The sequence below is a fragment of the Alternaria viburni genome, assembly GCF_023758015.1.
Source record: "Alternaria viburni strain BMP 2772 chromosome Unknown scaffold_3, whole genome shotgun sequence".
Classification (NCBI taxonomy): domain Eukaryota; kingdom Fungi; phylum Ascomycota; class Dothideomycetes; order Pleosporales; family Pleosporaceae; genus Alternaria; species Alternaria viburni.
The window spans coordinates 867,923-895,249 of NW_026055772.1; the positions used below are offsets into that span (position 1 = coordinate 867,923).

General features: G+C 52.7%; 11 protein-coding genes across 11 annotated transcripts; 7 read left to right on the top strand and 4 right to left on the bottom strand.

Moving 5' to 3' along the window:
* Positions 1-173: 173 nt before the first annotated feature.
* J4E79_001914 (uncharacterized protein) lies at positions 174-4,021 on the bottom strand (the record flags this gene model as incomplete). The annotated part of the gene is made up of 4 exons (XM_049350818.1): positions 174-344; positions 397-3,146; positions 3,196-3,707; positions 3,783-4,021. The coding sequence occupies 4 exons, from the start codon at positions 4,019-4,021 to the stop codon at positions 174-176; spliced, it is 3,672 nt and encodes a 1,223-aa protein (XP_049214657.1).
* A 286-nt stretch (positions 4,022-4,307) lies between these two features.
* Positions 4,308-5,744, top strand: J4E79_001915 (uncharacterized protein; the record flags this gene model as incomplete). The annotated part of the gene is made up of 2 exons (XM_049350819.1): positions 4,308-4,551; positions 4,615-5,744. 2 exons carry the CDS (start codon positions 4,308-4,310, stop codon positions 5,742-5,744), a joined length of 1,374 nt encoding a protein of 457 aa, XP_049214658.1.
* Positions 5,745-6,111: 367 nt separating this feature from the next.
* J4E79_001916 (uncharacterized protein) lies at positions 6,112-7,787 on the bottom strand (the record flags this gene model as incomplete). Its single annotated transcript, XM_049350820.1, has 3 exons — positions 6,112-6,941; positions 6,992-7,585; positions 7,637-7,787. The coding sequence occupies 3 exons, from the start codon at positions 7,785-7,787 to the stop codon at positions 6,112-6,114; spliced, it is 1,575 nt and encodes a 524-aa protein (XP_049214659.1).
* A 395-nt stretch (positions 7,788-8,182) lies between these two features.
* On the top strand, positions 8,183-10,276 carry J4E79_001917 (uncharacterized protein; the record flags this gene model as incomplete). Its single annotated transcript, XM_049350821.1, has 2 exons — positions 8,183-9,249; positions 9,376-10,276. 2 exons carry the CDS (start codon positions 8,183-8,185, stop codon positions 10,274-10,276), a joined length of 1,968 nt encoding a protein of 655 aa, XP_049214660.1.
* A 64-nt stretch (positions 10,277-10,340) lies between these two features.
* On the bottom strand, positions 10,341-11,445 carry J4E79_001918 (uncharacterized protein; the record flags this gene model as incomplete). Its single annotated transcript, XM_049350822.1, has 3 exons — positions 10,341-10,852; positions 10,911-11,092; positions 11,153-11,445. 3 exons carry the CDS (start codon positions 11,443-11,445, stop codon positions 10,341-10,343), a joined length of 987 nt encoding a protein of 328 aa, XP_049214661.1.
* A 462-nt stretch (positions 11,446-11,907) lies between these two features.
* J4E79_001919 (uncharacterized protein) lies at positions 11,908-13,791 on the top strand (the record flags this gene model as incomplete). Its single annotated transcript, XM_049350823.1, has 3 exons — positions 11,908-12,213; positions 12,272-12,483; positions 12,534-13,791. The coding sequence occupies 3 exons, from the start codon at positions 11,908-11,910 to the stop codon at positions 13,789-13,791; spliced, it is 1,776 nt and encodes a 591-aa protein (XP_049214662.1).
* A 1,489-nt stretch (positions 13,792-15,280) lies between these two features.
* J4E79_001920 (uncharacterized protein) lies at positions 15,281-15,981 on the bottom strand (the record flags this gene model as incomplete). Its single annotated transcript, XM_049350824.1, has 2 exons — positions 15,281-15,769; positions 15,826-15,981. The coding sequence occupies 2 exons, from the start codon at positions 15,979-15,981 to the stop codon at positions 15,281-15,283; spliced, it is 645 nt and encodes a 214-aa protein (XP_049214663.1).
* Positions 15,982-16,480: 499 nt separating this feature from the next.
* Positions 16,481-17,870, top strand: J4E79_001921 (uncharacterized protein; the record flags this gene model as incomplete). The annotated part of the gene is made up of 3 exons (XM_049350825.1): positions 16,481-16,558; positions 16,640-16,728; positions 16,778-17,870. 3 exons carry the CDS (start codon positions 16,481-16,483, stop codon positions 17,868-17,870), a joined length of 1,260 nt encoding a protein of 419 aa, XP_049214664.1.
* A 2,725-nt stretch (positions 17,871-20,595) lies between these two features.
* J4E79_001922 (uncharacterized protein) lies at positions 20,596-23,074 on the top strand (the record flags this gene model as incomplete). The annotated part of the gene is made up of 5 exons (XM_049350826.1): positions 20,596-20,718; positions 20,768-21,028; positions 21,076-21,118; positions 21,166-21,523; positions 21,571-23,074. The coding sequence occupies 5 exons, from the start codon at positions 20,596-20,598 to the stop codon at positions 23,072-23,074; spliced, it is 2,289 nt and encodes a 762-aa protein (XP_049214665.1).
* A 1,227-nt stretch (positions 23,075-24,301) lies between these two features.
* J4E79_001923 (uncharacterized protein) lies at positions 24,302-25,214 on the top strand (the record flags this gene model as incomplete). Its single annotated transcript, XM_049350827.1, has 3 exons — positions 24,302-24,405; positions 24,458-24,569; positions 24,636-25,214. The coding sequence occupies 3 exons, from the start codon at positions 24,302-24,304 to the stop codon at positions 25,212-25,214; spliced, it is 795 nt and encodes a 264-aa protein (XP_049214666.1).
* Positions 25,215-25,738: 524 nt separating this feature from the next.
* Positions 25,739-27,315, top strand: J4E79_001924 (uncharacterized protein; the record flags this gene model as incomplete). Its single annotated transcript, XM_049350828.1, has 6 exons — positions 25,739-25,750; positions 25,994-26,638; positions 26,690-26,697; positions 26,757-26,893; positions 26,950-27,059; positions 27,130-27,315. 6 exons carry the CDS (start codon positions 25,739-25,741, stop codon positions 27,313-27,315), a joined length of 1,098 nt encoding a protein of 365 aa, XP_049214667.1.
* Positions 27,316-27,327: the final 12 nt, after the last annotated feature.

Genomic DNA, 27,327 nt, shown 5'->3' on the forward strand with positions numbered 1-27,327 from the left:
ACTTTCTCGTCGTTGCGGTGATGTAAAACTTGCATAAATATCCTATGTGAGTCCAAACGCCAAAGCTTATCTACCGTCCCCGATCCAACGCAACCCAACCCAGGGTATCATCGCTTTCATACAGTCATAAACAAATTCGACACGACAAGAAAGGGTAAAGACGAAGACGCAGCTTAAGCATTCGCTTGCACAACCTTGAACCCATCCGAGACCATTTTCTGGATGTCCTCGTCCTTGTGCTGAAGCTGGTTCAATGCATACGCGACATCGTTCCACTGTCTCTCGTTCTCTGCTCTCGGTAGCCTGGACGCAAGTTTGGCAGCCAGCTGTTTGGCATGTTTGTCCTAGTCAAAGTAAGTATAAAGTCATCAACACGGTCAGATCGTTTAAACGTACCTTTTCAATGAACCCAGCCAGGAACTTGACGATCCTCTTCAGGGCATCCTCGCTCAGTCCAGAATCGGCGCTGAGTACACTGAACATGTCGATAAACTGGTTGTACACGGCATTGTCCTTAGTGGACAGCTCGGTGAAGAACATGCGCGCCATGTCTGCAATCTTCTTGTCGCTGTCTTCGAGACATTTGGCCATTTCGCCTAGCTGGCCCTTGACCTTGACTTGGCCGGCTAGGATCAGGAAGGTTAGGGTCATGAGACATGTTCGCTTGACGCTTGGGTCGCCGTCGTTCAGCCGGCGGTAGAGGAAGTCGGTGTTCTCGTCGATGAGATGGTTGAAGCATACAGCCATGTCGCCAAGTGCGACGACAAGGTTGCTACGCACAACAGCGTCCTGGCTTCGTTCGAGGATGGTGAGTAACAGACCGAGGTTCGTCTCACAGTACTCTGAGCTGACACACATGAGCTTAGCTAAGCACAGTGCAGCTTGTGCTTGTAGCGTCGGGTGGTTATACGACGTGTTGTTGGCACAAATGTCTGCTACGAGGGGTCCGAAGTTTGCGAGGAGGGATTGTGGACCATATAGAAGTTCGCGTTCACGAACGTGTGCAATAGCTTCTGTGAAGTCATCTTCGTTCGTTCCCGCCATGAGCTCTAGATCGTCTTCTTCAGGCGCTGGGGTTGGTTCTTTGGTCGAACCCCGCTTCCGCCCCTTCTTGAGTGGTGTGGGTCCCGACGAAGACATGGATTTTCGAGGTGTCGGTGCCATCTTGTCCTTCTCAGCCTTGCGACGCTTGAATTCAAGCTCACAAAGCTCCAAGTGAACGATTTGTTTAATGGCAATGTGTCCGACAACAAAAAGCAGTTGCGATAATGCAAGCGCCGAGTTCTGCTTCTTCTGTTGAGGTTCCTCAGCTGCAGGCGCGTCGGGCATCTCCTCATCTCCCTGATCGACCTCCATTGGTTCTGCAGCACTGGAACTCGACGTCGGCCGTGACTCAGCTTTGGTTTGTCCCGCAAACACACGCTTTGTAACTTTGCGAATGATCTCGGAGCACAAAACGTCAGGATGTTTCGAGAGGACGTATATAGCACTGATGGCTTGTTCTGCAACGCCAAACCATTCCTTGCTATCGGATGGCATCTCTGTGATGGCGGCCAGTCTGACAAGAACTGCGTGATCGTTTGGAAGCTTGACGGTCTGTACTGGCTTGTCGTTCGAGGCCTGCCTTCCAGGTGGTGGACTCATGCGGCGCAGAGCTATACAGGTGTATCGAGCCAGACCCAAATCGCGTCGGCCGAGCTCCCCGAGACCAATGCGCAGACATACTTCCATCTCCTCGACAATGATCTGTGGAGCCGAGAGTGCGAGCATACCCAGAACGATGATTGCTCCACGGCGCTGGTTCTTGGAAATGTCTTTCTTCTGGTATCCATATATTTGCCAAAGCTTCTGGATGACCAATGCGTTGACTAGTCCCTGCTTCATCATGGTGCTGAGGAGCTGCTCGAGTGACGTGAGTTCAGCGGGGGTTGTGCCAAATGTCAGACTGATCATATTCTTCGAGATGTAGTTTGCTACCGCATTCGTGTCGAATCCAGGTGGCGCGTCGAAGAAAAGGCCCTTGTAGCACTCCAGCAGATGCGTCTGAACGCCCTTGCCTTCGTCGCTGTTGCCCTTGGTCCAGATAAGACGCAACATCCTCCGGATACCGAGCTTAGCATTCGCGATCTTGTACGCGTCGATCGTCACAAAAAAGTCCATGGCCTCGATGACTTCGCTCTTATTCTTGGATGACAGCAGTTGAGTGACCACCTCAGCGGCGTCGTTGAGGACTTCGATGAACTTGAGCGCTTCCATCAGATACTTGCGTACTGCCTGGAACTTCTCCAGCTCTTGCGCGGTCGCAGCATCCCTCTGTGCCTTTGCAATTACAGCAGCTCTCTCTTCCTCGGACATCTCAGATGGATGTTGGGGTGCTTCATCGTTATCGGCCTGGGTTGCGTCTTGCAATAGAGTCTCGTCTACAGTCTGTTCACCAGGGGCACGCTCGCGTAGCTCTTCCGGGGGCTGTAAGGCGTCGATCTGAGCGTCGACATCGGCTAACCTCTGTTCCCAATCCTTCGTCGATAGCAATCCACCGTCAAAGGTAGTGAAAGGATGGGTTGAAATGAGCTTCGCGAGCAGCTTGACTGCGTTACGACGTACATTACTGCTCTTGTCTTCCAGACTACGTGCAGCGAGTTCGGCGACCTTCTGCCTGCGCTTGGGGTATTTCTGCTCTAGATCTAACAGTTTGATATAGACTTGCATCACTCGAGCACGGCAGTAGGGGTTGATGTCCAGAAAGCGGTCCTGTAGGACGTCGAAGAAGATTCGAATTTGTTGCTTGTGTTGCTCGCTGCGGTCGTCCTGGCTCAGCTTGCTAAGCATGATGATCAAGTTTCCGCACACCTCAATAAGAGCGCAACGGAGGGTATATGACTCGCTGTCCAGTAGGTTGGCGAGCAATGTCATTTGGCGAATGACAAGATGCGGCGTGAGCTCGGAGATTTTGGTAAGAAAGGTCGAGATGGACTTGGGCCCCTTCAGATCGGTAGAACTAAATTCTTTGCTGCTGATGTCCTTCAAGACGTCTTCTGTGAGCTGTGGATAGTCGAAAGCGTCGGCTAGTGTGAAGAGGAATTCGGCCATGGGCTCTGACAGATGCTCGAAGTATGTCAAGCTCTGGTTGATGGACGTCTGGGCGGCTGTCATGGGCGTTAGTATAGTCACTTCTCTAACTCTTCCTCTACCTACTGTATGCATGTCCATGAGACTTGACGGCAAAACACAGAACCCTGAAGCAGTGACTTCGTATCGCGTTGTTCTTGACTCTTGCCTCATTCTCGAGGATGTGGTACACTGGCTTGGTGAAGAGGCCGATGAAGGTGTCTCGCTCCGAGGTGGTAACGAAGATTCGGCCCAGCTTGAGCCTCAGCACTTTGCTCATGCGGTCGAGAGCCGTCTCTAGTTGCGCTGAGGCATCCCAGACGACGTCTTTGCCGCCTCCCGCTTTTGTCTTTGTGGCCTTACCCCGCCCCCGCGCTGCTGGTGCAGAGGCAGACTTCTCAAGCGCTCTGGTCTCGACGGCGGAGATGGTCCATCGGAGAAGGAAGCCATACATCTCCAGCAGGTTCTTGTGGTGTGGTATCGCATCTTGGTCTTCGGCTTCGAGGTCGGCGTGGATGATGTCGGTTTGCGTGGACAGCGCCGAGGAGATGAGGTCGAGGATCTTGCTGAGGATGGCTGGCGGTATTTGCGACGAGTGCCTAGATAGTCGGAACAGTTTAGAATTAGGTTCCGTGTCATATTGTTTTGCATCCTTTGGATATGCGGGGACGCACTTCAAGAGAAACTGCAGCGTGTCAAACACAGAGCTGCGAGTAATCGCATCTGGACTCTCTGCCACGGCATCGACCACAGGATTCAGCTCGCTGTTGATCAATCCGGGCGACGACAGCGATTCTGGCTCATCTTCGCAGTCTTGCAGCGCCTGCGGGGCCTCGGGGGTGGGTATCGCGGAGGGATCGCTGTCGAACAGCTTAACCGCCTCATTGATGTCAAAATCCACCCGGGCGTCCATGATGATCAGAGTCGCTTGAGGAGATCAGAAATCAGAAACAAGAAGCGACGAAATGAGCGTCGGGGCTAGGGTGGGGGTGTTTGCGCCGTGAAAGTTAAGATGCGGCCGCAACCGTCGCACATGCACCGACCCAGGAAGGCGCGTTGCAGCTGTTTGTTGGTGGTCCGAGCGTCTGCCATCAGTCTTCCCCTTTCGGCCTAGGCAGCCAGGGTCCAACGCGTCGGCCGCCATACCGCGAAGAAAGATTCACGCATCGTTCGACACAACATCACAAGCCACGCGCACCATGGCAAAGGCACGCACTTCACTGCGTCATGCAGAGGCAATCGACGTCCATGAGGACGATATGGGAGAGGACCAGGCCGAAGAGACACAGGACGAAAGCATGAACCCGCTCGACGAAAGCGGGCGCACTGCCGACAGCAGCGACGAGGAAGTCGAAGATTCCGTTCAGGAAGATATGGCACGCTTCGAGGAGACATTTGTCGGAATCAGCAAGCGGTTCCGACTGATTAACCGCATTGGAGAGGGTATGTCTGAAATCATTGGCTTGCAGCATGCAGGGTAACGGGCGGGACTCACGCTTTCCACAGGAACCTTCTCCACCGTCTACAAGGCTGAGGACCTCGAATACACCAAGTACAACAACGATTGGGACATCGACGAGCGCGAGGAGGCTAAATCTCTCCCAGCACACAAAAGGCAACCCGCCAGAAAGCCCCGCTACGTCGCAATCAAGAAGATCTACGTCACGAGCAGTCCGATACGCATCTTCAACGAGCTCGAATTGCTGTTTGATCTGAGGGATGCGGATTCAGTATGTCCGCTCATCACCGCCTTCCGCCACCAGGACCAGGTCGTCGCTGTGTTGCCCTACTACCAGCACCGCGACTTCCGCGATTACTACCGCGACATGGGCATCTCCGACATGCGCTGTTACTTCAAGAGCCTGTTCACTGCACTTGCAGCCGTACACAAGAAAGGCATCATTCACCGCGACGTCAAACCTACCAACTTCCTCTACAATACCTCGCAGTCTCGTGGAGTCCTTGTTGACTTTGGCCTCGCCGAGCGAGAGGGCACAGACTGGCACAACTGCGCCTGCCACATGTCGGAGGAGGACCGTCGATACAGAATATCACACAGTGTCTACGCGCAGACACAGTCAGCAGGCCACACCGCTTCCGCATACCCCAAGAATGATACACGCAACAGCCGCCGTGCCAACCGCGCAGGTACCCGTGGTTTCCGTGCGCCTGAGGTACTCCTCAAGTGCACCCAGCAGACCTGCTCCATCGACGTTTGGAGTGTCGGTGTCATTCTCCTGACCATGCTCTCGAAGCGCTTCCCGTTCTTCCACAGTGCAGACGACATCGATGCGCTCCTCGAAATCACAACCATCTTCGGACGAAAGAAGATGCGAGAGACAGCCCTCCTGCACGGCCAGGTATTCGAGACCAATGTACCCAGCTATAGCGAGGGTGGGCACAGCCTGGAGAAGATCATACTCTGGTGCACAGGCCGCACAGGCGACAAGACACAACCAAAGAGGGAGCTGGATGAGGATGAGAAGGAGGCTGTCCAGTTCTTGCACCGCCTACTGGAATGCAATCCTGCGAAGCGCATCACAGCAGAAGAAGCGCTCCACCACCCTTTCCTAGTGAACGCTTACGAAGAACATGAGGGGGACGATGACATGAAAGAGGAGTTTGTAGAGGATTAACGCCATCAATCACGTCTATGATGACGATGTATGAGTAATAGCATGGAAGGCGTATAACGGCATGGGCATAGTACAGGAGTTTTGGCCATTTACAGAGCGGCGACTCAATGAGTTATTGCGATACCCTTCCGTACGGTCAAGAGCATGTTCAATATACTTTTGCTCAATAACGATCGTACATTATGATACATTTGAGTCAGTCTGATCCCGCATGGTTGACTGCTAACGGAAGCATAGAGCAATGTCATTGGGTTAAATGCAGATTCATTCTCATTTCTCATAATGAAAGAAGCAGCGCTGTCCAACTCAGGAACACTAATACGTTCAGGGTGGCTGTATCCTCTACTCGATCGTCGCAATCCGCCATCTACTCATCCTGAGCACATTTCTGTGTAATACTGCGAATCTTCTCTCCAAACATGTAAACGAAAATACCCAAGAACATCAGCGCGGCCACAATGCCGCCGCAGATATTGAACGCACCCTCATACCCCGCCTTCTCCACAAAAGCGATCGATCCGAACGAGATTCCAAAGCCAATGAAGCCTCTGAGCGAGCAGATGAGAACGAGCGCAGCATCGATGCGCTGAGGATAAGCATCCATGCAGTACACGAAACTGGAAACGACGATACCGACGAAACCGAAGTACTCGACATTGAGCGTGACGGCGATGCCAGCCCAGCTCCAGTTGTTGGGATTCTGTGCGGTCATGCCGTAGATGATGGTCGAGATGAGGATGGACACCAGCGGGATGATAAGAGCGAGGAGACGGTATTCCGGCTGACTCACACCATCATTCCTCTTACTCATCGTCTTGACGATCAAATCGCTCAGGGAACCGCAGAAGAGCGGGACCGCAACGGCTGTCGCGACCTGTCCCGCGAAGACATAGCCCAACATATCGAAGTTCCAGAGGTAGGGCGGTTGGACAAGGACGCCGGCGAAGAGGGCGGACATGAGGACGTAGATACCGAGCGCGGCGGAGTTTATCAGGATGAGCCACAGGATGTTGGGGAACCAGATGATTTGGAACATTTGCTTCCAGCAGGATATGGCTTCAGACCAGTGGGCGTGGCCTTTCCAGGGGAGCATGTCTTTGACGAAGCTGCGGGGTGCGTAGTTGATGGTGTCGAGGGGCCGCTTGGTGTTTGTTGTTACGGGGACGAGGGTGCCGTCTTCGTCGATACCTTGGCCGTCTGAGGGGGGTTAGTATATGTGCTGGACTATGTGGTGTAGGTCGACTTACTCAGTGCCTCAAGCGTGCGCTCATACTTAGTCTCCGCGACGAAAATGATGCTGAGGACTGCAATGGCGCCGCTCAGACATCCAAACACGCCGTACCACCATCTCCAGCCCAGATCGTTCGCGAGATACGAACTCGCTACAATGAGCGCAGCAGTACCAAGCGTCTGCAGCGCGCAGAACCACGCAATGACATGGCCTCTCTCGTGCAGGTAGAAAATCTCCTGTACGATGATCGGGCACAGCGCTTCAGCTTGACCGGCAGCAATCGACATGACATCTCTGCCTGCGATGTGCGACTCCAGACTCCCACTGTACGCGCACCAGAGACATCCGAAGGAGAGCACGATGGTTGACATGAGATAGACGGGCCTGCGGCCGATGGCATGGGCTACGGGGATCGCGAGGAGGTTACCAACGCCCATATAGAACGCTGGCCAGGTTGCGAGGTCGCTGGTCTTTGGGTCGCCGCCGTACGAGGCTTGTACGATGGGTAGGATGGCGGTGATGCCGCTGGCCATGAGGTTTCCAGTAGCAGCGTACAGACCCACGATGATCAGGATGATGTACTTTTGCCATTTTGGAAGGTTCAGAGGATCTATGTACGTTAGCGATCCTTGTCTTGATGGTTTTGATAGGTCGGGGCTACCATTGGGATCTCTGCTCGGTGTTGGGATCAGCACAATGCCATCCTCGTCGTACAGCCTGATGGTGCCAACCACCGGCCTGGCAGCTTTCTTATGCGCATCGACTATCTCAATGTGAGCGCTGGCTTCGTTCTTGGAGTCGTGAGGCGCCATGATGGACAGCCGCTGATGCCTCGAAACAGAGAGGCATTTCCCAGAATTTGTACACCTCCAGCTCCGAAGTGGACGCAGCTACCAGCGCCATGGCATCTGCGTCGTGACTTGGAACACGACTCTCAGCGCAGTGCAACCCCGGACCTCGCCCGCACTGGGCCGCGCAGCCCAATAAGTATGCGAACGGATTGTGGAGGGAGCGCGGGCTAAGCTGAAAGCAGGTGTGGGGATAGCCCGGTCCAGGCAGGGGGAAAAGCTGGGAACGACATGGGGGACACGAGACGAGACATGCGGGGTACGCGCGTACCGTGTACTTACAGGCCTGGGACATTTTGAGCCTCAAGCTCCTCGGCAAATGTTCACCACCCACACCACGTACGTCACCCTCACGCACCATGAGCGAAGCCGGCATCAAAACATCGCAGCGCGTGAGCCGCTCGTGCGTCGAGTGCAGCCGTCGCAAAATCCGCTGCGACAAGAAATCCCCCTGCGCGCCCTGCGTGCGCCGCAATGCCGGAAACTCCTGCCGCCGGCCGATCGTCCGCGTCAGGGGACAGCTAACCGTCTACGCCGACTCCGAGGCTGGCAGCGCGGAGGATGTGCAACTCGAGGACCTCCTGCGCGAACGAGGCGCCCTGCGCGCCCAGATTGCTGAACTTGAGACCGCTCTTGCGCTGTCGAAGCCTTGTGCTCATAGCCGCACCAGCGAGTCTACGGACTATTCTGCACCGTCGGCTTCCCTGGAGGACCTGATCCCGGCTTTTGAACAGTTCGATATCGGTATCACGACTAATGCTGCACGCGAGGGTGGCGAGAAGGATCTTATAGATAGACTTTACGAACCTGCTGCGGATCCCATCTATCTGCTTCTTCCCAGTAAAGACGCTAGTATCCAACTCGTTACCTTCTCGCTCCAAACGCTGGGTTGGCTGCACTGCGCCGTGGATGCTGATGTGTTCTTCGGAGAACACGAAGAGTTCTGGCAGAGTACGCAGCTCGGTGCTGGCATCGATCGCGCACGGAGACCTTGGCTGGTTGTCTACCTTGCTGTCCTTGCTGTGGGCATACTCTATTCCAACCCAGACGAAATCCCCGATGTCAACCAGCTACCTCAACTTGGAATGCCACTAGACAACCCTGTCTCTATCGCAGTACACACGTCTCGTCTCTGGTATGAGGCCGCACTCAAAGAACTGGAGAGGTATGGGTTTGCAGGCTCACCTTCTCTCCCTGTTGTTCAGGCTCTGTCAGTACTGACACTATGTCACTCCAACTTTGGTGAACACCAGCGAGAGTGGCTCATCACCGGCTTTGCGACAAACATGGCTAGATGCCTTGACATGCACAAGCTGGGGAATGAAGTCAACATCTCCAAAGACCTGTGCAAAAGACCGGAGTGGTCGTCCCCTTCTCAGCGAGAAATGGGGCGTCGGTTGTGGTGGGCTTGCGTTATCCGGGATTGGTAAGTACTACCCACGTACGCTTTGGCCCAATCGATCTGACTGACCCTCTCTAGGCTTGGAAGTTGGTCTCGACCGCCATCAATTTCACCCGCCAGCTTTTGCTGCCATGTATCGACCATCACCAGCCAGGACGACTACATACTACCCAGAACACCCATGGCTGATAGTCCCGCTTCTTTCGAGTCTGGAAATCTTGCTACTCCTTCACCGGCTCATTACCATTCAATCATGTGCCGTGTCTCTTACATAGTCTACATCTACATCAAAGCCAACACACACCAGACGAATTTGAAGTTCATCAAAGCCATCGAGGAGGTTCAGACTGTTCGACGAGACCTGCCCCTGCATCTATCGCCAAACTTTCCAGCCAATGAAGACGACCGGATATGGGAGTTAGAGTACCCTTGGATACCATTCCAGCGCTATCAGATCCACTTCGTTATTGACTTCTTATTGCTGACCATCGCTCGTGTATTGTCACCGGAGAATCCAGATGATGACCCAAACTTCAGACAGCTGGCCCTCCAGTCGGCGAACAATCTTCTGAGCTACTACGCGAAGCCTGTTCCTAGGGTTTACAGGTTAGTTTGGGTTATATCTGCGTCAACAGTCGCAGCTGCTATATACGTATCCTTAGACATGCTTGCCAACCCGCATGACTATCGAGGTGACGCAAAACTTCGAATCATCAACCTTCTAAGAATGGCATTTACTGAGCTGAGAAAGCACTCTGCCGTTGCTGTCCATGCAGCAAAAGGCTCGGCTGTACTTGAGGGGCTTCTGCCCGTGCTGGAACGACACGACACTGAGCTTCCTGGAACGTCACGTACGATACACGAACTACTGCAGCAGCTGTCGATGGCTGATCACAGCAACACCAACGACTTATCCAACTCGGCGCCTCCAATGGACGGCTTTGCTCACCACGGCAACTACGAGAACATTGACATGTTCGATGGGATTGGCAGCACACTCAATGCAACATACGGTTTCGACGACTGGGACGAAGTATTTGCTCAAATGTGAATGATTTCTATACAACGCTATAAAAATTCGCCTCTTGCTAAGAAAGTCATACACTATGTCTTCCTCAGTACGGCTTCACACCCGCCAGCTTAAGCAGCTTATCCGTCAACTCCGGCTTCTCAAGAGGCTCCGTCCGCTCCCACGGATCAATCTCACCATCCACCTTGGCCTTCCCTTGCGAGTGGATATTGATGTGTGGCCAATGTGTAGTCGCTTCCCACTTTTCGAAGATCTCCTTCTTCTTCGCCAGATCCTCTTTGGACGCCATGGCTGCTGGTGTGTAGCAAGCATAGATTATCGTGCGGATGTTGTCTGTCTCGGGGTACACAGCGTAGTGCATCTGTCGCGAATCCCACAGGATGAGATCGCCGGGCTCGGCGCAGACCTTGACCATCTTACAGCCTTGGTCTTCGTACCACTTTACGTCGGTGTCTTGGAAGGGGTAGAAGTCGTAGTGGAGGGCGGCGAGGGGGCCCTTGGTTCGGTCCGGAGGGTGTTGCTTGAAGAACTTGTCGAAGAGCTTGGCTGAGCCTTCCATTACGACGAGGCCACCGTCTTTCGGACCGGCCTCGGAGACTGAGGGGGTGTTAGCAGGGTGCTTAAGAATGGTTCGGAGAAAGGAGTCTTGACGTACGGTTGATGATACCCTGGACGCACGACAGGCCTTGTCGCTCGGGTGCCTGGTCGACGTGCGGCCACGGCTTGCTGCCAGCCATTTTGCCAGCATTCGGCAGTGTGAGGTTGATAGTGTCGTATGACACGATGAGCTCGTTTGTGTTCCACAACTTCTCAAAGGCAGCCAGAACGCCTGGTTCTCTATTCGCAAAAGCATCAGTCACCGAGATTGGCGCGTCATTTGCGAAGAGGGGTACTCACTGTCTTGCCTCCCAAACATACTTCTCGTGTGCAGCGCAGTAGTTGAGGTACATGCCGTTCTTGAAGCTTTGAGGCAGATTCTCTTTGGTCCATGTCTCTGGCTTGTTGATATCGAAGTCGTTGGGGAATGTACCGAGCCAGTCCATCATCTTGTTGCGGTACTTCAGAGCACGCTCCTTGGGCACAACGCCCTTGAGAACGACATAGCCCTTCTCGTAGAAGTCATCCCGCCAGTCGCCGTACTTTTGCTGAGCAGTGCTCGTGTTCTCGTTGTCGTCGAGGAAGGGCGCCATTATCGCAATGCAATGAGTTGATGAGTGAGAAATGGTGCTAATGGATTGGGAGTTGATGGCACAAGATATTCCTCCACTGATATACCTCACACCCCTCTACAATCCTCTCGGTCACATTACCCCGGCTCGCCCGTCCACGGCCGCTCGCTGCGGGGACAGACAAGCTTCGTTGTGGGGCGGACCCTGCGGCTCACTGCATCACGGTCGAGATCGGGCGAGCCTTAGCGTGCATGTGCATCTCGAAACACTCCACATGCCGACGCTACACCTCGAAAGGCGCGTGAAGATACAAAGAGCTGGTCACTCGGTAGAAGTGTCGCGGCCGAGAACGGTCGGGCGGTTTCCACGGAGTCCACCGGCGACAATACGCTCTTTTCAAAACCACGATGCGGCCTCCTCCTTCTCATGTTGCTGCAAGTCACTCGCAACAACTTCTTTGTCCGCTCTTTTCATACTGCAATCATGCCTCTCGCTTTTCAGGTCGCCAATCTGGCTGTCAAGCCGCCCAAGGTGGGTGAAAATGGCTACCAAGGCTTCAATCCGCGTAAAGAGACTCTTCGCAAGGGGTACCAAAGTCGGGATGGCGCTCGCGCACTTTCTGGAGACATGATTGCTGAGCACGATGTCGCTGTCAAAGTCAGAGATGGGTGTACGCTGTACTGCGATATCTACCGGCCTGTCGGTAGCGATGGGAGCGAGAAAGTGCCTGCGATTGTGGCCTGGAGTCCTTTTGGCAAGAAACATACGGGTATTGATATGATGTCAAAGGTTCGTGTTTACCGTACAGAACAAAGACTCATAATGAGGAAAGACTAACATCTTGCAGGTCAAATGGGGTTGCGGTGTACCGAAAGGCTGCCTCAGCGGTCTTGAGCGATTCGAAGGACCCGATCCGGCAGAATACGTTCCTCGGGGGTATGCGGTTGTCAACGTAGATGCGAGAGGTGCGGGAGACTCAGATGGAGACATTGTCATCATGGGAAAGCAAGAAGGCGAGGATGGGCACGACGTGATCGAAGAGCTCGCAAAGATGGACTGGTAAGATTCGCACCAGTCTTCCGGATAACACTAATCTAACGATGATACAGGTGCAACGGCTCGATCGGACTGGCAGGCAACTCACATCTCGGAATCGTCCAATGGTTCATCGCGGCAACACAACCTCCCTCGCTCAAAGCCATCGCACCCTGGGAAGCATGCGGCGATCTCTACCGTGAACAATTCGTCCGCGGCGGAGCTTGGGACAATGGCCTCTTCGACTTCATCACCGAGCACGTAATCCGGGGCAAGAACGGACTCGAAGACTTTAAAGAGATGTACCGTCGCTCCTCGACCATGAACCCCTACTGGGCAGACAAGCGCGCCGACATTGCCAGCATAAAGATCCCAACATACATCGTCGCGTCCTACTCCAGTTTCGTGCATACCATGGGCTCGATACGCGGCTGGATGCAAGTCGACACAAAAGATAAGTGGTTAAGATGGGACCCATATCAAGAGTGGTACGATCTATGGGCCGTCCAAGAATCCATCGACGAGCTCGCATCCTTCTTCGACCGGTACCTAAAGGGCGAAAAGAACGATTGGGAAAACACACCACGCGTACGCATGTCGTCGCTCAACTACGGCGACAAAGAAGCCATCTACCCCATCGTCGAAGAAGACTTCCCAATCCCACGAACAGACTACCGCACCCTCTACCTCTCCGCCGACAACAAGCTTGAAGCCACCGCACCAAGCACGGCCGGCACCTTAACCTACAACTCCGAAAGCAACACTTCCCCTGTCTCCCACGCAGCCTTCACAATGACCTTCGACAAGCCTACCCGCTTAATGGGCCTCCCCAAAGCCGTCTTATACATGTCCTGCCCAGACTTCAACGACATGATCGTCTACGTCCTAATCCGCAAACTCGACAAAAACGGCAAACCCATGATTGCTATAAACATTCCCTGGTCTGCCGCGCCTTACAAATCTGCCGCCGAAATCCCAGAATCCGATTACTCGAACTTGATGGTTTACTACGGCCCCACAGGCGTCCTCCGCGCCTCCCACCGTAAAACCGATCCCTCACAGTCTATCCACCCGCAATACCCATTTCATACGCACGATGAAGTGCAAAAGATACCGGCGGGGGAGGTGGTGAAGCTGGAGATAGGGCTATGGGCTATGGGTGTTGATTTCGAGGCTGGAGAGGGGATTAGCGTGCAGGTTAGTGGCGAGTATCCTCTAGTGCAGGAGTTTGGTCCGAGAAAGAAGGTGGAGCTTGAGGAGAGGAATAAGGGGACGCATGTGGTGCATGTGGGTGGGGAGTTTGGTAGTCATGTTGTTTTGCCGTTTGTGTGAGGGGGGTGTTGAGGGTCGGGAGGATGGTTATACCTAGAAGATGTGGTTCTATGGATGTTCGTTATTTTGCCAATGTACAAAATGCAACGCCTCAAAACACAGCCACAGCGCGTCATTTTCGTATCTCTTCCCGTTAGCCGTCCAGAAAATCTCCCGTATGTCTAAATTGGCACGCCTTACTGCCCTGGATCTTCCCTCTTTTGTCCTAGCTCCCTGCCAAAAGCTCTTGGCATGTCGGGCGCCTGACTAGAATGGGTTACGCGTGGTGAGGCTCTTCGTACGACTACAACTACGCGAGGAAGATTGAAAGTTAAAAGGGGCCCAGGCGTCGGTGAAGTGGGGAAAAAGTCTTCTGGTGGCATGGTTGGTATAGGTGTTAGATGAGAGCCTCGGGATGGGCATTGCTTGAGTAAAGTAGTAGAAGAAGAAAAGTGGATAAAGTGCCGCTGGTGCCGGTGGATGGGATGAGTATAAGGGAAAGGTGAAAGTAGGTTAGGTACGGATCAAACAAAGACGGAATACTACATATCTCCCGCACGACTTCGGATCCACGAAAACATTTCTGCCTCAAGAATACAACGAAACATCCTCACCCACACAACCATGTCTTCCCTCACCTCTTTAGACACCTTCCTGTTCCCCACACCAACCTCCTCCCTCGCCCCCTCGGGCACACAGATGATAATATCCGGCACCCCCTTGGCAACGCCCCTAACCTGCCACCCCTCCGTATCCCGAGAAATGTTCTTCAGCGACGTATCCGGCATGTATTGCACGTACAACATCGACGCCGGCAGCAGCAACAAAACGATCCCCTACCTCGCCTCGTGCTGCAAACCGGGGGCTGAGGTGAAAATGTGGCAGGACTGCATGCTTTACTGCGAGACTTCGTCGAGGCAGGCCGACGAGTGGAGGGAGTGTGTCGAGGAGATTTATCCGCAGGCGAAGACGGATCCTCACTTTGAGGTTGTGCAGGTGTGCTATGGGTTGGAGGGGAGGGGGTTGGAGTACATAGAGGGGCCGAATGGGACGAGGGCGGCGGAGGTGGCGCAGAGTACGACGGCCGTGGGGAGTGCGGTGCAGACGGGGGATGGGGAAGGTATGTTGAGACTTGACGAGATGCGTGTGAGATGTTTGACTGACTGACTGGTGTTAGGTAAGGCGAGTGGGGATGGAGCTTCTTTGAGGCTGGTGGGATGGGCGGTAGCTCTCCTGGCCGTGGGAGCTGGATTTCTGGCTTGAGTGTCAGTTCCGTGTTGGGCTGAGCTACGAAACAGAAGATGTCCCGTTATATACCCATGGAGAAGGAGTAACCCTGTAAGATAGATGTGAGGGCTGCTTGATTAGTATAGTCATCACTGTAGTAATGCTGAACATCAGTGACATCGTAAAGCGTATGCCATGCGCTGCCACAACTCACCGTACAGGCGGCCTTGGATGCGTTTGATGTATACACGATATGTTTTACAATTCCCACCTCACAACTACCTCAGGCAGTCTGCTTCCTCGCATTCTTAACCTTACTCTCCGCCTCGACTTCCGCCTTCGTCTTCTTGCCCTGCTCCAGCCTCCTCTCCTTCGCCGTCTTCTGCTGTCCAGCCTGTCCACCATGCGCCTCAGCCCGTGCCTTTTCCGCCTCAGTATGTATCCTCATACCCTCCATAGCCTCGGCCAATGTGGGTATTGTTAAGCCTTGTTTCCGCGCCAGCGCCAGTCTTTGGATACTCGCTTGCCTGCCCCGCTCCGCTGACCGTACGTCCTTCAATAACCGCTCTTTGATGCGCTGTTCGTCGAGTTGTGCTTGGGTGAGGACTGGGGGTCGGTTTTCGACGGGCTCGCCAAAGGGCGCGACGATGGAGGTTACGACGTGGCGGATTACTTTGGAGGTGCGGTAGCCGGATGTTATGCGCACGATATCTCCTTCGACGACGGAGTTGTTGGGGTCGCGGGCTATGTATGTTTTTGGGGCTGGGAAGTGCTGGTTCATTCGTCAGCACTGCTATGGGCAAATGTGCGATTGTCGTGCTAACACACCTTCCGGAACTTCTTATTCCATTCGTGTTCTGCGACGCGCACTCGTACTGCTCTCGCCATCTTGCCTGCTGAAACTACGACGCCGACTTTCTGACTTGTGAAGCATGGCGGTAAAATTGGTTTTCCGGCTATCGCCTTGGTCGCTATCGACGCCATGGTGGGCGGTGGTGGGTGTCGAGTCGAGGCGTGGTTGGTGTGCGGTGGTTGCGGAGGTCTTGCGGAGGTTTGCTAGCGCGGGCTGCGCACGCCAAGGTCGACCTGAGGGTGCGTATATGGAGACGGCAACTCAATGCGTCCTTCTACTGTATGCGATGGCGTGTCGGAGGCGTGTGGGGTGGTGCAGCCTCAATTGACCGTCGTCGCGTGGAAATCGCTTCGCATGAAAAGTGAAGTCGGTAATGCCAAGGCTTAACTCCGATTGGCCGCATAATCTACGTTACTGCTATCGTGTCCCATTCGCAACATCCACTTTCTCATTCCAAGTCGCCCTTCCGCTTTCACTCTCCCAATTCTTTCTTTTCGGGGTCGCTCGTACCTAAGTTTCACACGCGAACCCCATGTAGAAGTTTGCTCCTGCATTTATCTCGGATACTTTTATTCCGTCCACTCACTTTCGCAACTCCAACACCGCTGTTGGCGCAACTCATAGGACAAAATGCTCCCACGGTTAGCGCTGTTCTTTTTGGTCGCCTTCCTGGCGCTGATCGTTGTTGGTGCAGAGGACTACTACAAGGTATGTAAAAGTGTTATCTGTACACATCCGTACTTTCGCCTCAGTTGCAATTCAAGTGCACTTGCTAACATGATTCTGTAGCTACTTGGCCTGAAGAAAGATGCCTCGGAGCGCGAGATCAAGAAAGCTTATCGAACCCTCAGCAAGAAGTTCCACCCAGACAAGAACCCGTACGTTCGTAAACCCATCATTTCAGCTCACACCTCTAACGTTCAACAGTGGCGACGATGAGGCAAGTGGGAAGTTTGTCGAGATAGCCGAAGCCTACGAGGTCCTCAGCAAGAAAGAGATGCGCAAGATCTACGACCAGTACGGACACGATGGCATCAAGCAGCACAAGGAGGGCGGTGGTCCACGCCAACACGATCCCTTCGACCTCTTCTCGCGCTTCTTCGGCGGCTCAGGACACTTTGGACACCAGGGCGGAGAAAGACGCGGACCAAACATGGAAGTGCGGGTCGCACTACCCCTGCGCGACTTCTACAACGGCCGAAAGACGGAGTTCACAATCGAGAAACAAGCGATTTGCTCAGCCTGCGAGGGATCAGGTTCGGAAGACGGGCACGTGGAGACTTGTGGTACATGCGGCGGACGTGGTATCAGGATCCAGCGACAACAACTCGCGCCCGGCCTATTCCAGCAAGTGCAGGTCCATTGCGACCAATGTCACGGCAAAGGAAAGACGATCAAGAAACCTTGCCCCGTCTGCCACGGTAGCAGAGTTATCCGCGAAGCCGAATCACACGATCTCGAGATTGAGAAGGGCATGCCAAAGGGCGTACGCATCACCTACGAGAACGAAGCAGACGAAAGCCCCGATTACGTCGCTGGCGACCTCATTGTCCACCTCGTCGAGGCAGAGCCTGCTATGGGAGAACAAAACCACGAGCGCACAGACGGAACCTTCTTCCGGAGACGAGGCAAAGATCTTTTCTGGCGCGAAGTGCTTTCCCTCCGCGAGGCATGGATGGGCGGCTGGACACGTAACATCACCCACCTAGACGGCCACATTGTCCAACTCTCGCGCAAACGCGGCGAAGTCGTTCAGCCCAACATGGTTGAAATCGTCAAGGAAGAGGGCATGCCTGTATGGGCCCAACAACTCGAAACCCACGAGGGCCTGCAATACGGTGACCTGCACGTCGAGTACGTGGTCGTCCTCCCCGACCAAATGGACAAGAGCATGGAGAAGGAGTTTTGGAGCGTGTGGGAAAAGTACCGTGCCAAGAAGGGCGTTAGCATTGATGAGGAACTTGGTAGGCCGACGGAGCCTATTACGATGCCGGAGCCGGATGCGCACGACGAGTTGTAGGACATAGTTCTGAAGTGGATGTCTTCGGTGTGTGCACGGCGTATAGAGCGTGCGTGGATGAAGATGCTGGGATGAAGCGATATGTTCAGTGCTTGTATGAATTGAGCGTGGTATACCCGGTGATGATGTGGAGTTGGGGAGTCGGTTATGGCTTTGGGATGTGTTGCTTTGGCATATAGAGTATGTTTTTTATGGATATATACTAGAACAATGGATGAATACACTATGTGTTGGTGCCATGAGGATGTATGCGTCGGTGATGATGATCATCATCATCATCGACAGGTAAGTGCCGTGCGATCACTCATTTCTCCAATCTCACTCTCGAAATCATCAAGGGTCTTGTAGGCTTTTTCGAAGAGCGAGATCATGTTTAAGATAAGAGTTTCGTAGAAGGCTGGAAGCATGAGTACGTAGGTACTTGACTTTTGGCCCACAGCCGAAAAACAGAACACATAAGATCTTCAAACCCAGACTTTTGGAAACTCTCCGCTGACTCATGAAGGAGGCAGCTTGGGCTTTTGAACTGGAAGTCGTGCATAAAGGTCTTCTTGAGAAATCTCGCATGTTTTGCCCAGAGGAAGGAAAGACTCCATGGAAACTTTGCGGTTTTGTTTTGTTCTGATTTTGAGAATAACAACTTCCACATGCAAGGATCACAGCCCTTTTTTGATGATTAAATGAGAGAAAGTAGGTGAGAAAGCTGGAGCGCAGAGGACATCGCAAAGGTCTCTAAGCTATTTGAGCCATGTCACTTCACATGCGTTGGTATTTTGTAGTTTTGTAATGTGCTGAGAAGCCAGGAACAACGGAGACAGGACATAATCTCTTTCTTTCTTTCTTTTTTTTTTTGGAACACATCGGCTCGTGGCTGCAGGCTTTTTGAGATTTGCGCAGGAGAAGCGTGGTGGAAAGATAAGAGTTGAGACCTGGGTGAGAAGAGGGTTTTATATATTGTGGAGACGAGAGGAACTCGGACATGTTCCATACTGGGGAAATTCTCGGGAAACAGTAAAAGCTCCAACGTCCATGGATCCTGTGTTGGGTATTTTTGTTTCCAGACGCGGACATGAATACGTCTACGACAATTTTCTTTCGAAAACTCCATCGAAGTTTTCTCTTGTCTTTCGAATGGGTTCAGTTGCTCAGAGACGCAGACATCAATGACATCTACGATCGCTTTTTTCTCCAGAAGTTTTTACTCCCATGAAGTCTACTCTCCATGAAAATTAGAAGCTTTCTTATTGAGGGACAGACCGCCATAACGACATATCGTAAAGGTTTTGGAGTTGCTGGCATGAATTTGATAAAAGTAGCAGTGGAGAAGAGCAGCAGACATTCGGTTCGAGATTCGGGTTTTTGGAATTAAGATGGACAAGGCTGGCGAGACAAAAGACATGTTTTGATCGAGGCTCGTTATGAGAACATATCGCTTGCATGCTAAGGTTTTGAAAACTCCAATGACTTTAGAATGAGTGAGATAGAGAGATGGAGAGAATGCTAAAGGAGGGTTTTATACTTGCGCGAAGATACGCTTACTCGCCGATCACGTGAATGAGTACAACCCGTGATAGATCGTTTGTCTCTTTGCTGAATCTGCGCAATTCGGTTTGGAGAAGCTGCCATAATCTCGAGATTGTGGACTAGGCAGATTTATGCAACATCTTTTGGGGTGTGTCGCATGCAGACGAAGAACACGGTGGCTGTTGCGACTACGTAATTAGAGAAATGATACACCATGTCAACGACATGACCGGCTTTCAGATGCAGGTACGCTTTGCTAGACCGATGGCACCGTCAGCTAGGCCATGCGCTGTCATGATCGTATCCTTGTTTTCGGGCCTTTGACACGAAGAAAATTCATAGACACGAGCCGCGACGGGCGCTTGCAAAGTAGTGTGACCAAGGAACGAGGTAGAGCTGGTACTGAACCGTCTGTCAATGAGTGCCGGACGCGTGGTCGAGACCCCACGGGCTGCGAGGCGTGAAGGTCAGACCAAGCATTAGCGGGGTGACCCGCTCAGGCATTAGCGACCCTCGCTAATTGGCTTAGAACGATCTTAGCTGCAATCATCCCTCAGGGTGCAGTTGCCCGATACACAAAGACATCCCACACCCCGCCAAACTTCAGCTGGTACTCGTGCATGAAGTCTGCAGGATGCAAAGCTCGACCCCTGACGATGGCGGATGACGATCGCTCGTCACCACTGTGACCGACCACACTGCACTCTTTCGAGTGCCCATGCATTATGTGCTTCCTCCCCGAGCTGAGGACCAAAGCCTGCTTTTAGCCATTACTCCTAGCAACTATTCACGGGATGCGCGATTTACGAGCCCGCGACATTGCATCAAGGGCGTTGCGGCGCCGAAAAGCAAGCGCTGCAAGTCACATCCCCGCGCGCCGACGCTCAAGAAAATCCCGCAGTGCTGCGCCATCCTGCCTAAACAATGAAGCAGCTAACTACACGTGGGCATTCCGTTCTCACGATAAGCACCAAGGCTAGGAGCCAACCAAAGCTTTTCGTCAGCGGTAGAGCTCGTTACCAGATGAGATTGTCAGACAGTCATAGTTGCGGCCAGATAACGGGATGGTATAAGTCCTGCGAGACTGCTTGACTGTCTTTGCGTACAACACCGACAGCCTGGTATGGATACCTCAATACATTTTGCAGATGCAGACCTGCATCCCGTTCGGTCGTCGCAGTCCGTGGGCGGAGTTTATCCTATGCGCTCACGCACCAAGTCGCACGCGAATCGGACTTCGGTTGATGCGAAGATCAGCGAACTGGAAGACGCGGAAGACGAAGATGCAGGTCTGCGCGATGAGCGCGATTTTAAGCGCAGTCAGGTAAGGAGGCACATGGCGCGGTGTGATCCAGCACACTGACGCGACACAGGTCTTCAGTCTGACACAGATCCTCGTCCTTGCATACCAATCTACCGGTGTCATCTATGGCGACATTGGAACGTCACCGCTCTATGTTTACTCTTCGACGTTCACAGAGGCGCCTAGTCGAATCAATCTGCTCGGTGCCCTGTCCCTCATACTATGGTCTGTTACGTTGATGGTCACCGTCAAGTACGTCTTGATCATCCTACGCGCCGACAACGATGGAGAGGGTGGCACATTCAGCACATACTCGCTTCTTTCCAAATATGTACGTCAAACAACGTGCGTGAGTACCTCAGTCACTGATGTATGTAGGCAAACATCGCGAACAGAGATCCACGCGAAGCAACCCTCATACGTGAGTGTGCATCATGCCATAGGTCTTCTTATACTGACTTCATGCAGGGATGGAGAGACACAATACCGATACTCTGGGCCGATCCACAAGAAACATCCGCTCAACTATCGAAAAGTCCAAGTTCTTTCGCGGTCTACTGCAGGTCATCGGTGTACTAGCCGTATCGATGGTCATGGCTGATGGTGTTCTCACTCCAGCTCAATCCGTCTTGGGTGCCGTACAAGGTCTAAACGTCGTGAAGCCTGATATCGAGAAGTCCACCATCATCGGTGTCACATGCGCCATTCTGGTCCTGCTATTCGTCGTGCAGCCGCTTGGTGTCACGAAATTGACGTTTGTCTTCTCGCCCATCGTCATTGTATGGCTGGCCTTGAACGCTGGGTTTGGAGTATACAACCTTGCCAAGTATGTATTCTTGTTACTCCCGAAGTACTCTTGACTGACAACTACAGCTATGACTACGCGATCCTAAAAGCTTTCAATCCTTTCTATGCATTCGACTACCTGATACGGAACAAATACGAAGGCTGGCGCAGTCTTGGTGGTATACTCCTGGCCTTTACAGGCGTTGAAGCCCTGTTCGCAGATATCGGTGCCTTCAGTCGCCGTGCCGTACAGATCAGTTGGCTCGGATACGCCTACCCGTGTTTACTGCTTGCCTACAGTGGTCAAGCTGCCTACATCAGTGTGCACCCGGAAGCATACTCCAACCCCTTCTACAACTGTGCCCCACCAGGATGGCTCATCTTTTCGCTTATCGTAGCCATCGCTGCTGCCATCGTTGCGTCGCAGGCCATGATCACGGCGACGTTCCAGCTCCTGACCCAGATCATGAAGCTTTCGTACTTCCCGCAGATCAAGGTCGTCCACACTTCGACAACGTATCACGGACAGCTATATATCCCCAGCATCAACTGGCTACTGATGATTGGCACTGTACTTGTCGCTGCTATCTACAACAACACAACATCCTTGGGTAACGCCTACGGTGTATGCGTCATGTTCGTCACATTCTTCGACACTTGCATGGTTACCCTCGTTGCGATCCTAGTGTGGCGCATCAAGCCATACTTTGTACTTCTTCCTTGGCTCACCATCGCTTGCCTGGACGGTACCTACCTGTCATCGGCACTCACTAAAGTACCCGACGGTGCTTGGTTCACCATCTTGCTTGCCTGCCTTCTCGGATCCATATTCATCCTCTGGCGATTTGGCAAAGAGCAACAGTGGGGCGCCGAGGCCAGTGATCGCTTCCCAACAACGCACTTCGTAAAGACACTACCAGACGGCCGCTTAGAGCTAACCGAGCAATATGGCAGCAAATCTGTCGGAACCATGGAAGGCTTCGGCATCTTCTTCGACAAAGCCGGCGAGACAACTCCCATCGTCTTCAGTCAATTCATCCGCAAACTAGTCACCATCCCTGAGGTCATCGTATTCTTCCATCTCCGGCCGCTGGAGGTACCCTTCGTCGCTCCAGAGAATCGATACAGTGTTTCGCGACTCGCCGTTCCAAACTGCTACCGCCTAGTAGTCCGCCACGGCTACATGGACGAAGTAATCACCCCAGATCTAGCATCATTGATCTACGAGAAAGTCCGCAACCACATCGTCGCACGGGCCCTGGAACGCGAAGGCGAGATATCAGCCAAGGCTACCGGCGCCCAGCCGGAGAAGACCATGGTTACCGAGACTGTTGCTGGGAGTGGCATATCGACTCCAACACGCAGCTCAACTACTTCTGCTCGTCTGGAAGCCCTTGAGCGTGCGTACAACCGTGAAGTCTTGTACATTATTGGGAAAGAGCAGATGAAGGTTAAGGTCGGTACGAACATCATCCGTCGGTTCTTCTTGAAGGCTTTCTTGTTCATTCGGGATAACTCGAGAGCGAAGATTGCGAGTTTGGATGTTCCTATGGATAAGGTTATTGAGGTTGGGTTTGTGAAGGATGTGTAATCGAGGAAGTGTGCATCCGTAATCTAGTCTTTTGGGCGATAATCGTTCGCATTGTATCGATGGTTTCCGCAAAATCTTGTGTTATGGCATGTCGATACCTCGGTACCTTTACGTGCCGTCGCTCTTACTCAGTGTCGATGCCAATGCGTCGCAATGACGTGCCTTCTTAGTCATTGCTTGGACCCTTCCGACATTTGCTGACTAGCCACACTTCCACGCCTCACCCTCCAACATCTCCAATTCTCTTGCAAATCTCCTAAACCCCCCAAATCAGCCAATTTGCGATCATGAACAAGTTACCCGACGATAGTACCACCTCGCACGTGTACGTTGCCAAGGCGGCAGGACCGTTGAATAGCTCGTCACCCCCTCGCGGCCTCAACCGCGCTCCTCAGCCTGTACCTCTTCGCGTCCTGAGCACACACGCCATCTAGATTGCCGCCATAACGACATAAGATCAACATTCGTCTCCCCTGAGATGGGGTACAATACACATGGCTATACCAGGTCCGGCTTTAATTGCGCCGCACGTTGTGCCGTGGCGCGCATTCGCGGTGTGTCAGGCAAATCAGCGAGCCAGGTGAGACGCGATAAAGGTTTTTCGCATCGTGTCGATGCGTGAACGCTGTTTCGGGCATCGTGTAGGGTGGAGGATTGATCTTCGCGCAGTTGGACTTAAGATGCATCTCCTTTGTTTCTGTCTTGTGGAGGTGCTCGTTCATCCTTCTCCTCCGGCAGTAGCTCCGACCCTGCAGCTTCAGTATGGTGCTCAGCCTCTTCGAGTGGGCATATGCTGTCGCCTACGTCACGTTCGCAATCGGCTTGCTGTCCTCGGTCGCCCGTTTTTACTCTCGCGCATTAGTCTTGAGATCGTGGGGTTGGGATGATACAGCTTCTTGTCTTGTGCTGGTAAAACATAGCCAGCTTTGCGATGTGTCCACGTTTGCTTATTCTCTCAGGTCGTCAGTATTGTTCATCAAGTTGTTCTGCAGCTGTTTCTGAACCTGGGCTGTGGCAAGTAAGTTTGAGGGTGATCATCTGGGATTGTGCGAAGACTGATCATTGACTTCAACAGACCAGGCAATGTGAATTGCAGTTTTCAATCCCTGGAACTTCTTCGGGTGAGCTCTCCATCAGCGTTCTCGCGAGAGATAGAAGAACTAAGGAAGCACGCAGATATCATTCATCGAAGAGATCGTGATATATGGCGCACACTCCGTCATCAAGATGACTTTCCTCTTGTTCTATCTACGGCTTTCCGTTGGCCAAACGTTCCGCGGCTTCGTATATCTTGGATTCGCGCTTGCGTTCTCGGTTTTCCTTGCCAGCTTGTAAGTTGAATGGTATCCGCAGTTCATATGGCCGCAGACTAACGGCATCTAGACTCATGACAGTCCTACAATGTGTACCATTCGAGAAGATTCTCAATCCCATGTTGCATCCCGAGGTTACATGCATCGATATGCGTGTCATGATGCTCACTCCACCTATCCTTGTACGTATTGGCTACCGGCACTCAGCCAGCACACTCTACGCGCATACTAACGAACGGTGCCCTCAGAACATCTTCATGGACCTTTACATTGTTTGCCTACCGATACCCTCCGTCCTGGCCCTCCAGATGAATCTACGCCGCAAAGTCACCGTCGTCTCCGTCCTCGCCTTCGGCATCATCTCCGTCACAGTCGCAATCATCCGCCTACCCATCCTCCTATCGGTATCCTCGATGAAGACAGACCTATCAATAGACGTGGGAAAGATGATAATTGTGGCATCATTCGAGGTTCAATGTGCGATCGTTGCGGCGAATCTACCCGCCATGAAAGCACTTTGGGGTAAGGTCAGAGGCAAATACAGCTCTGCGGGCAGTTATGAGCGATCGAACGAAAAGCCATACCATCTCTCGTCGATGCGCCGAGGAATCCGAAACAAGCGTGCTTCTATGGGAACTATAACGAGGCTAGAGCAAGGGCTGACTGGCAACGAGTCGCAAGTGGAGCTTGTGGAAGGGATACACAAACAACCAGGTCCACTGGTTTTCGGGTTTGGGGAGTCCCATTCCAACTCTGTAAAGTCTTCCCGGCAGAATTCGATTATTGTGACGACTGAACTGGATGTGCGACATACACCGAGGATATAGCGGCTATCAGAGATACGCCCGAGGAGCTTGCGGTAGAGTCAGGTTGATACTTAGCCCACTTAGCTCGGCATAGCGACTCACTCCTGCACTGCTCAGTGTTGTAATGTACTAAGCCGTCTATTAGAGGCAAAACTTTGGGATCCCGTCCTCACCCTCGCTATCGGTTCGTAATTTATGCCACCTCGACTGCATCTCGCTAAAAGCCTGATTGGGTTAAAGCCGCATCCCGCTACTCCAGAAGTATGCAAGTCCCAAATCCTTCTATCCCACTCATGTGCCACGCCGCATATCTTCCGACTATGCAGATCAAGCTCATGTTGACATCAGTCATCTCGACTGAATCAAAATGTACTGGCTTTTGGTCACTTCAATTGGAGGCCTCAGTCTCTTGACTCTGCTTACATGGCGTCGGTACTTCTCGGCAATCAGCGATTTCCCAGGACCATTTGCTGCTTCTTTCACTCGTCTTTGGCATATGCATCGTATTCTAAAAGGCGATCAGAACCTCGAACTCATACGCCTACATGAACAACATGGTAAGTGTACAAGATATGCAGAAGCGCTTATCATCGATAGTCCGCTCACAGTCCTTCTAGGTCACTTTGTTCGTATCTCATACGACGAAGTCAGCGTTAGCCATCCAGATGCCATTGCGAAGATCCTCGTAGCTCCTCTACACAAGGTACTACTTCGAAAAGCACATCGATCTACGAGACGACTGACATGAGTACAAGGCAAACTGGTACAAAATCCATGCCCTACCAGACTATCGCTTCCAGTCACCCATGAGCACCACCGACCCCAAGAAAAAGATCGAAAAGTCAAAATACATAGCCGCGGCATATACCGTCTCCAACCTGCTCCGCTCCGAAGAGCACATCGACCGTACTTTCGAATCCTTCCTCGACTGGATGAACGAATACGCAGCCGCGGAGAAACCAATGCATCTCAACACCTACATCTCCTACCTAACCTTCGACGTAATCGGCGAAATCGTCTTATCTAAACCCTTCGGCTTCCTCGCGCAAGGCAAAGACATCGGGAACTCCATCTCAAACTCCCTCGCTCTGAACGCATATATCGCTGTAGCAGGTTACTTCCGCTGGATCAACATCGCCCTGCTAGCCAACCCCATTATGACATGGCTGTCTATCTTACCAATGGGCCATCTCTTCGACACTGTCACGTCTGTGTTGGCGGATCGAGAGAAAAATGAGAATGTGAGGTATGATGCTGTTCATTACTGGTTCAAGCAGCACGAGAAGCATCCGGATAAGTTTACTATACGCGAGATTGGTACGCAGGCGCTTGCGGCTGTGGGGGCGGGGTCGGATACTGTTGCGGCGGGGATACAGTCTTTTGTTTATCATATGATTCGGCATGAAAATGCGTGGGAGCGCGCGCATAAGGAAGTGGCGAAGGCGGTAAGGGACGGGCTGTGTGGGGATCGGGTGGTGTCTTATGCTGATGCACAGCAGCTTAGGTGAGGAAGCATTTCAGTCTGATCGCCATGGAAGACTGTGCGAGACTGACGTTGAGTAGTTTCGTGCAAGCCTGCGTGAAGGAGGCTCTTCGCATCTTCGGTCCTGTGCCCATGGGCCTTCCCCGCATAGCGCCCAAAGGAGGATTGGTCATTGGAGATCGCATTATACCTGAGGGTACTATTGTTTCGATCAACCGTGAGTGAATCCATTTCGATGTTTTCCTTATCGACCAGGCTGACCTTAAACTGAAGCATGGGTGATGCACTACTCAAAGGAGATTTGGGGTGCGGATGCGCACGTCTTCAATCCAGATCGATGGTTGAAAGCAGACAGTGCTGCCATGGAGAAGCATTGGATACCTGTGAGTGACACTTGCACTTATACTGAGTGTACACCGGCGGCTTCGCGTATATGCTGACTGATCACCGCAGTTTGGTGCAGGTTATGGAGGCTGCCCAGGTCAAAACATCGCTAAGATTGAACTCGCGAAGATCGCAGCGACGTTAGTCAGGGACTACAAGATCAAGCAGGTGGACTCCGCGCAAGACTGGCAGTGGAAGGCCTACTTCACGGTTGTTCCGCATTCATGGCCCGTATACGTCGAGAAGAGGGTATGAAAAAAGAGTAAC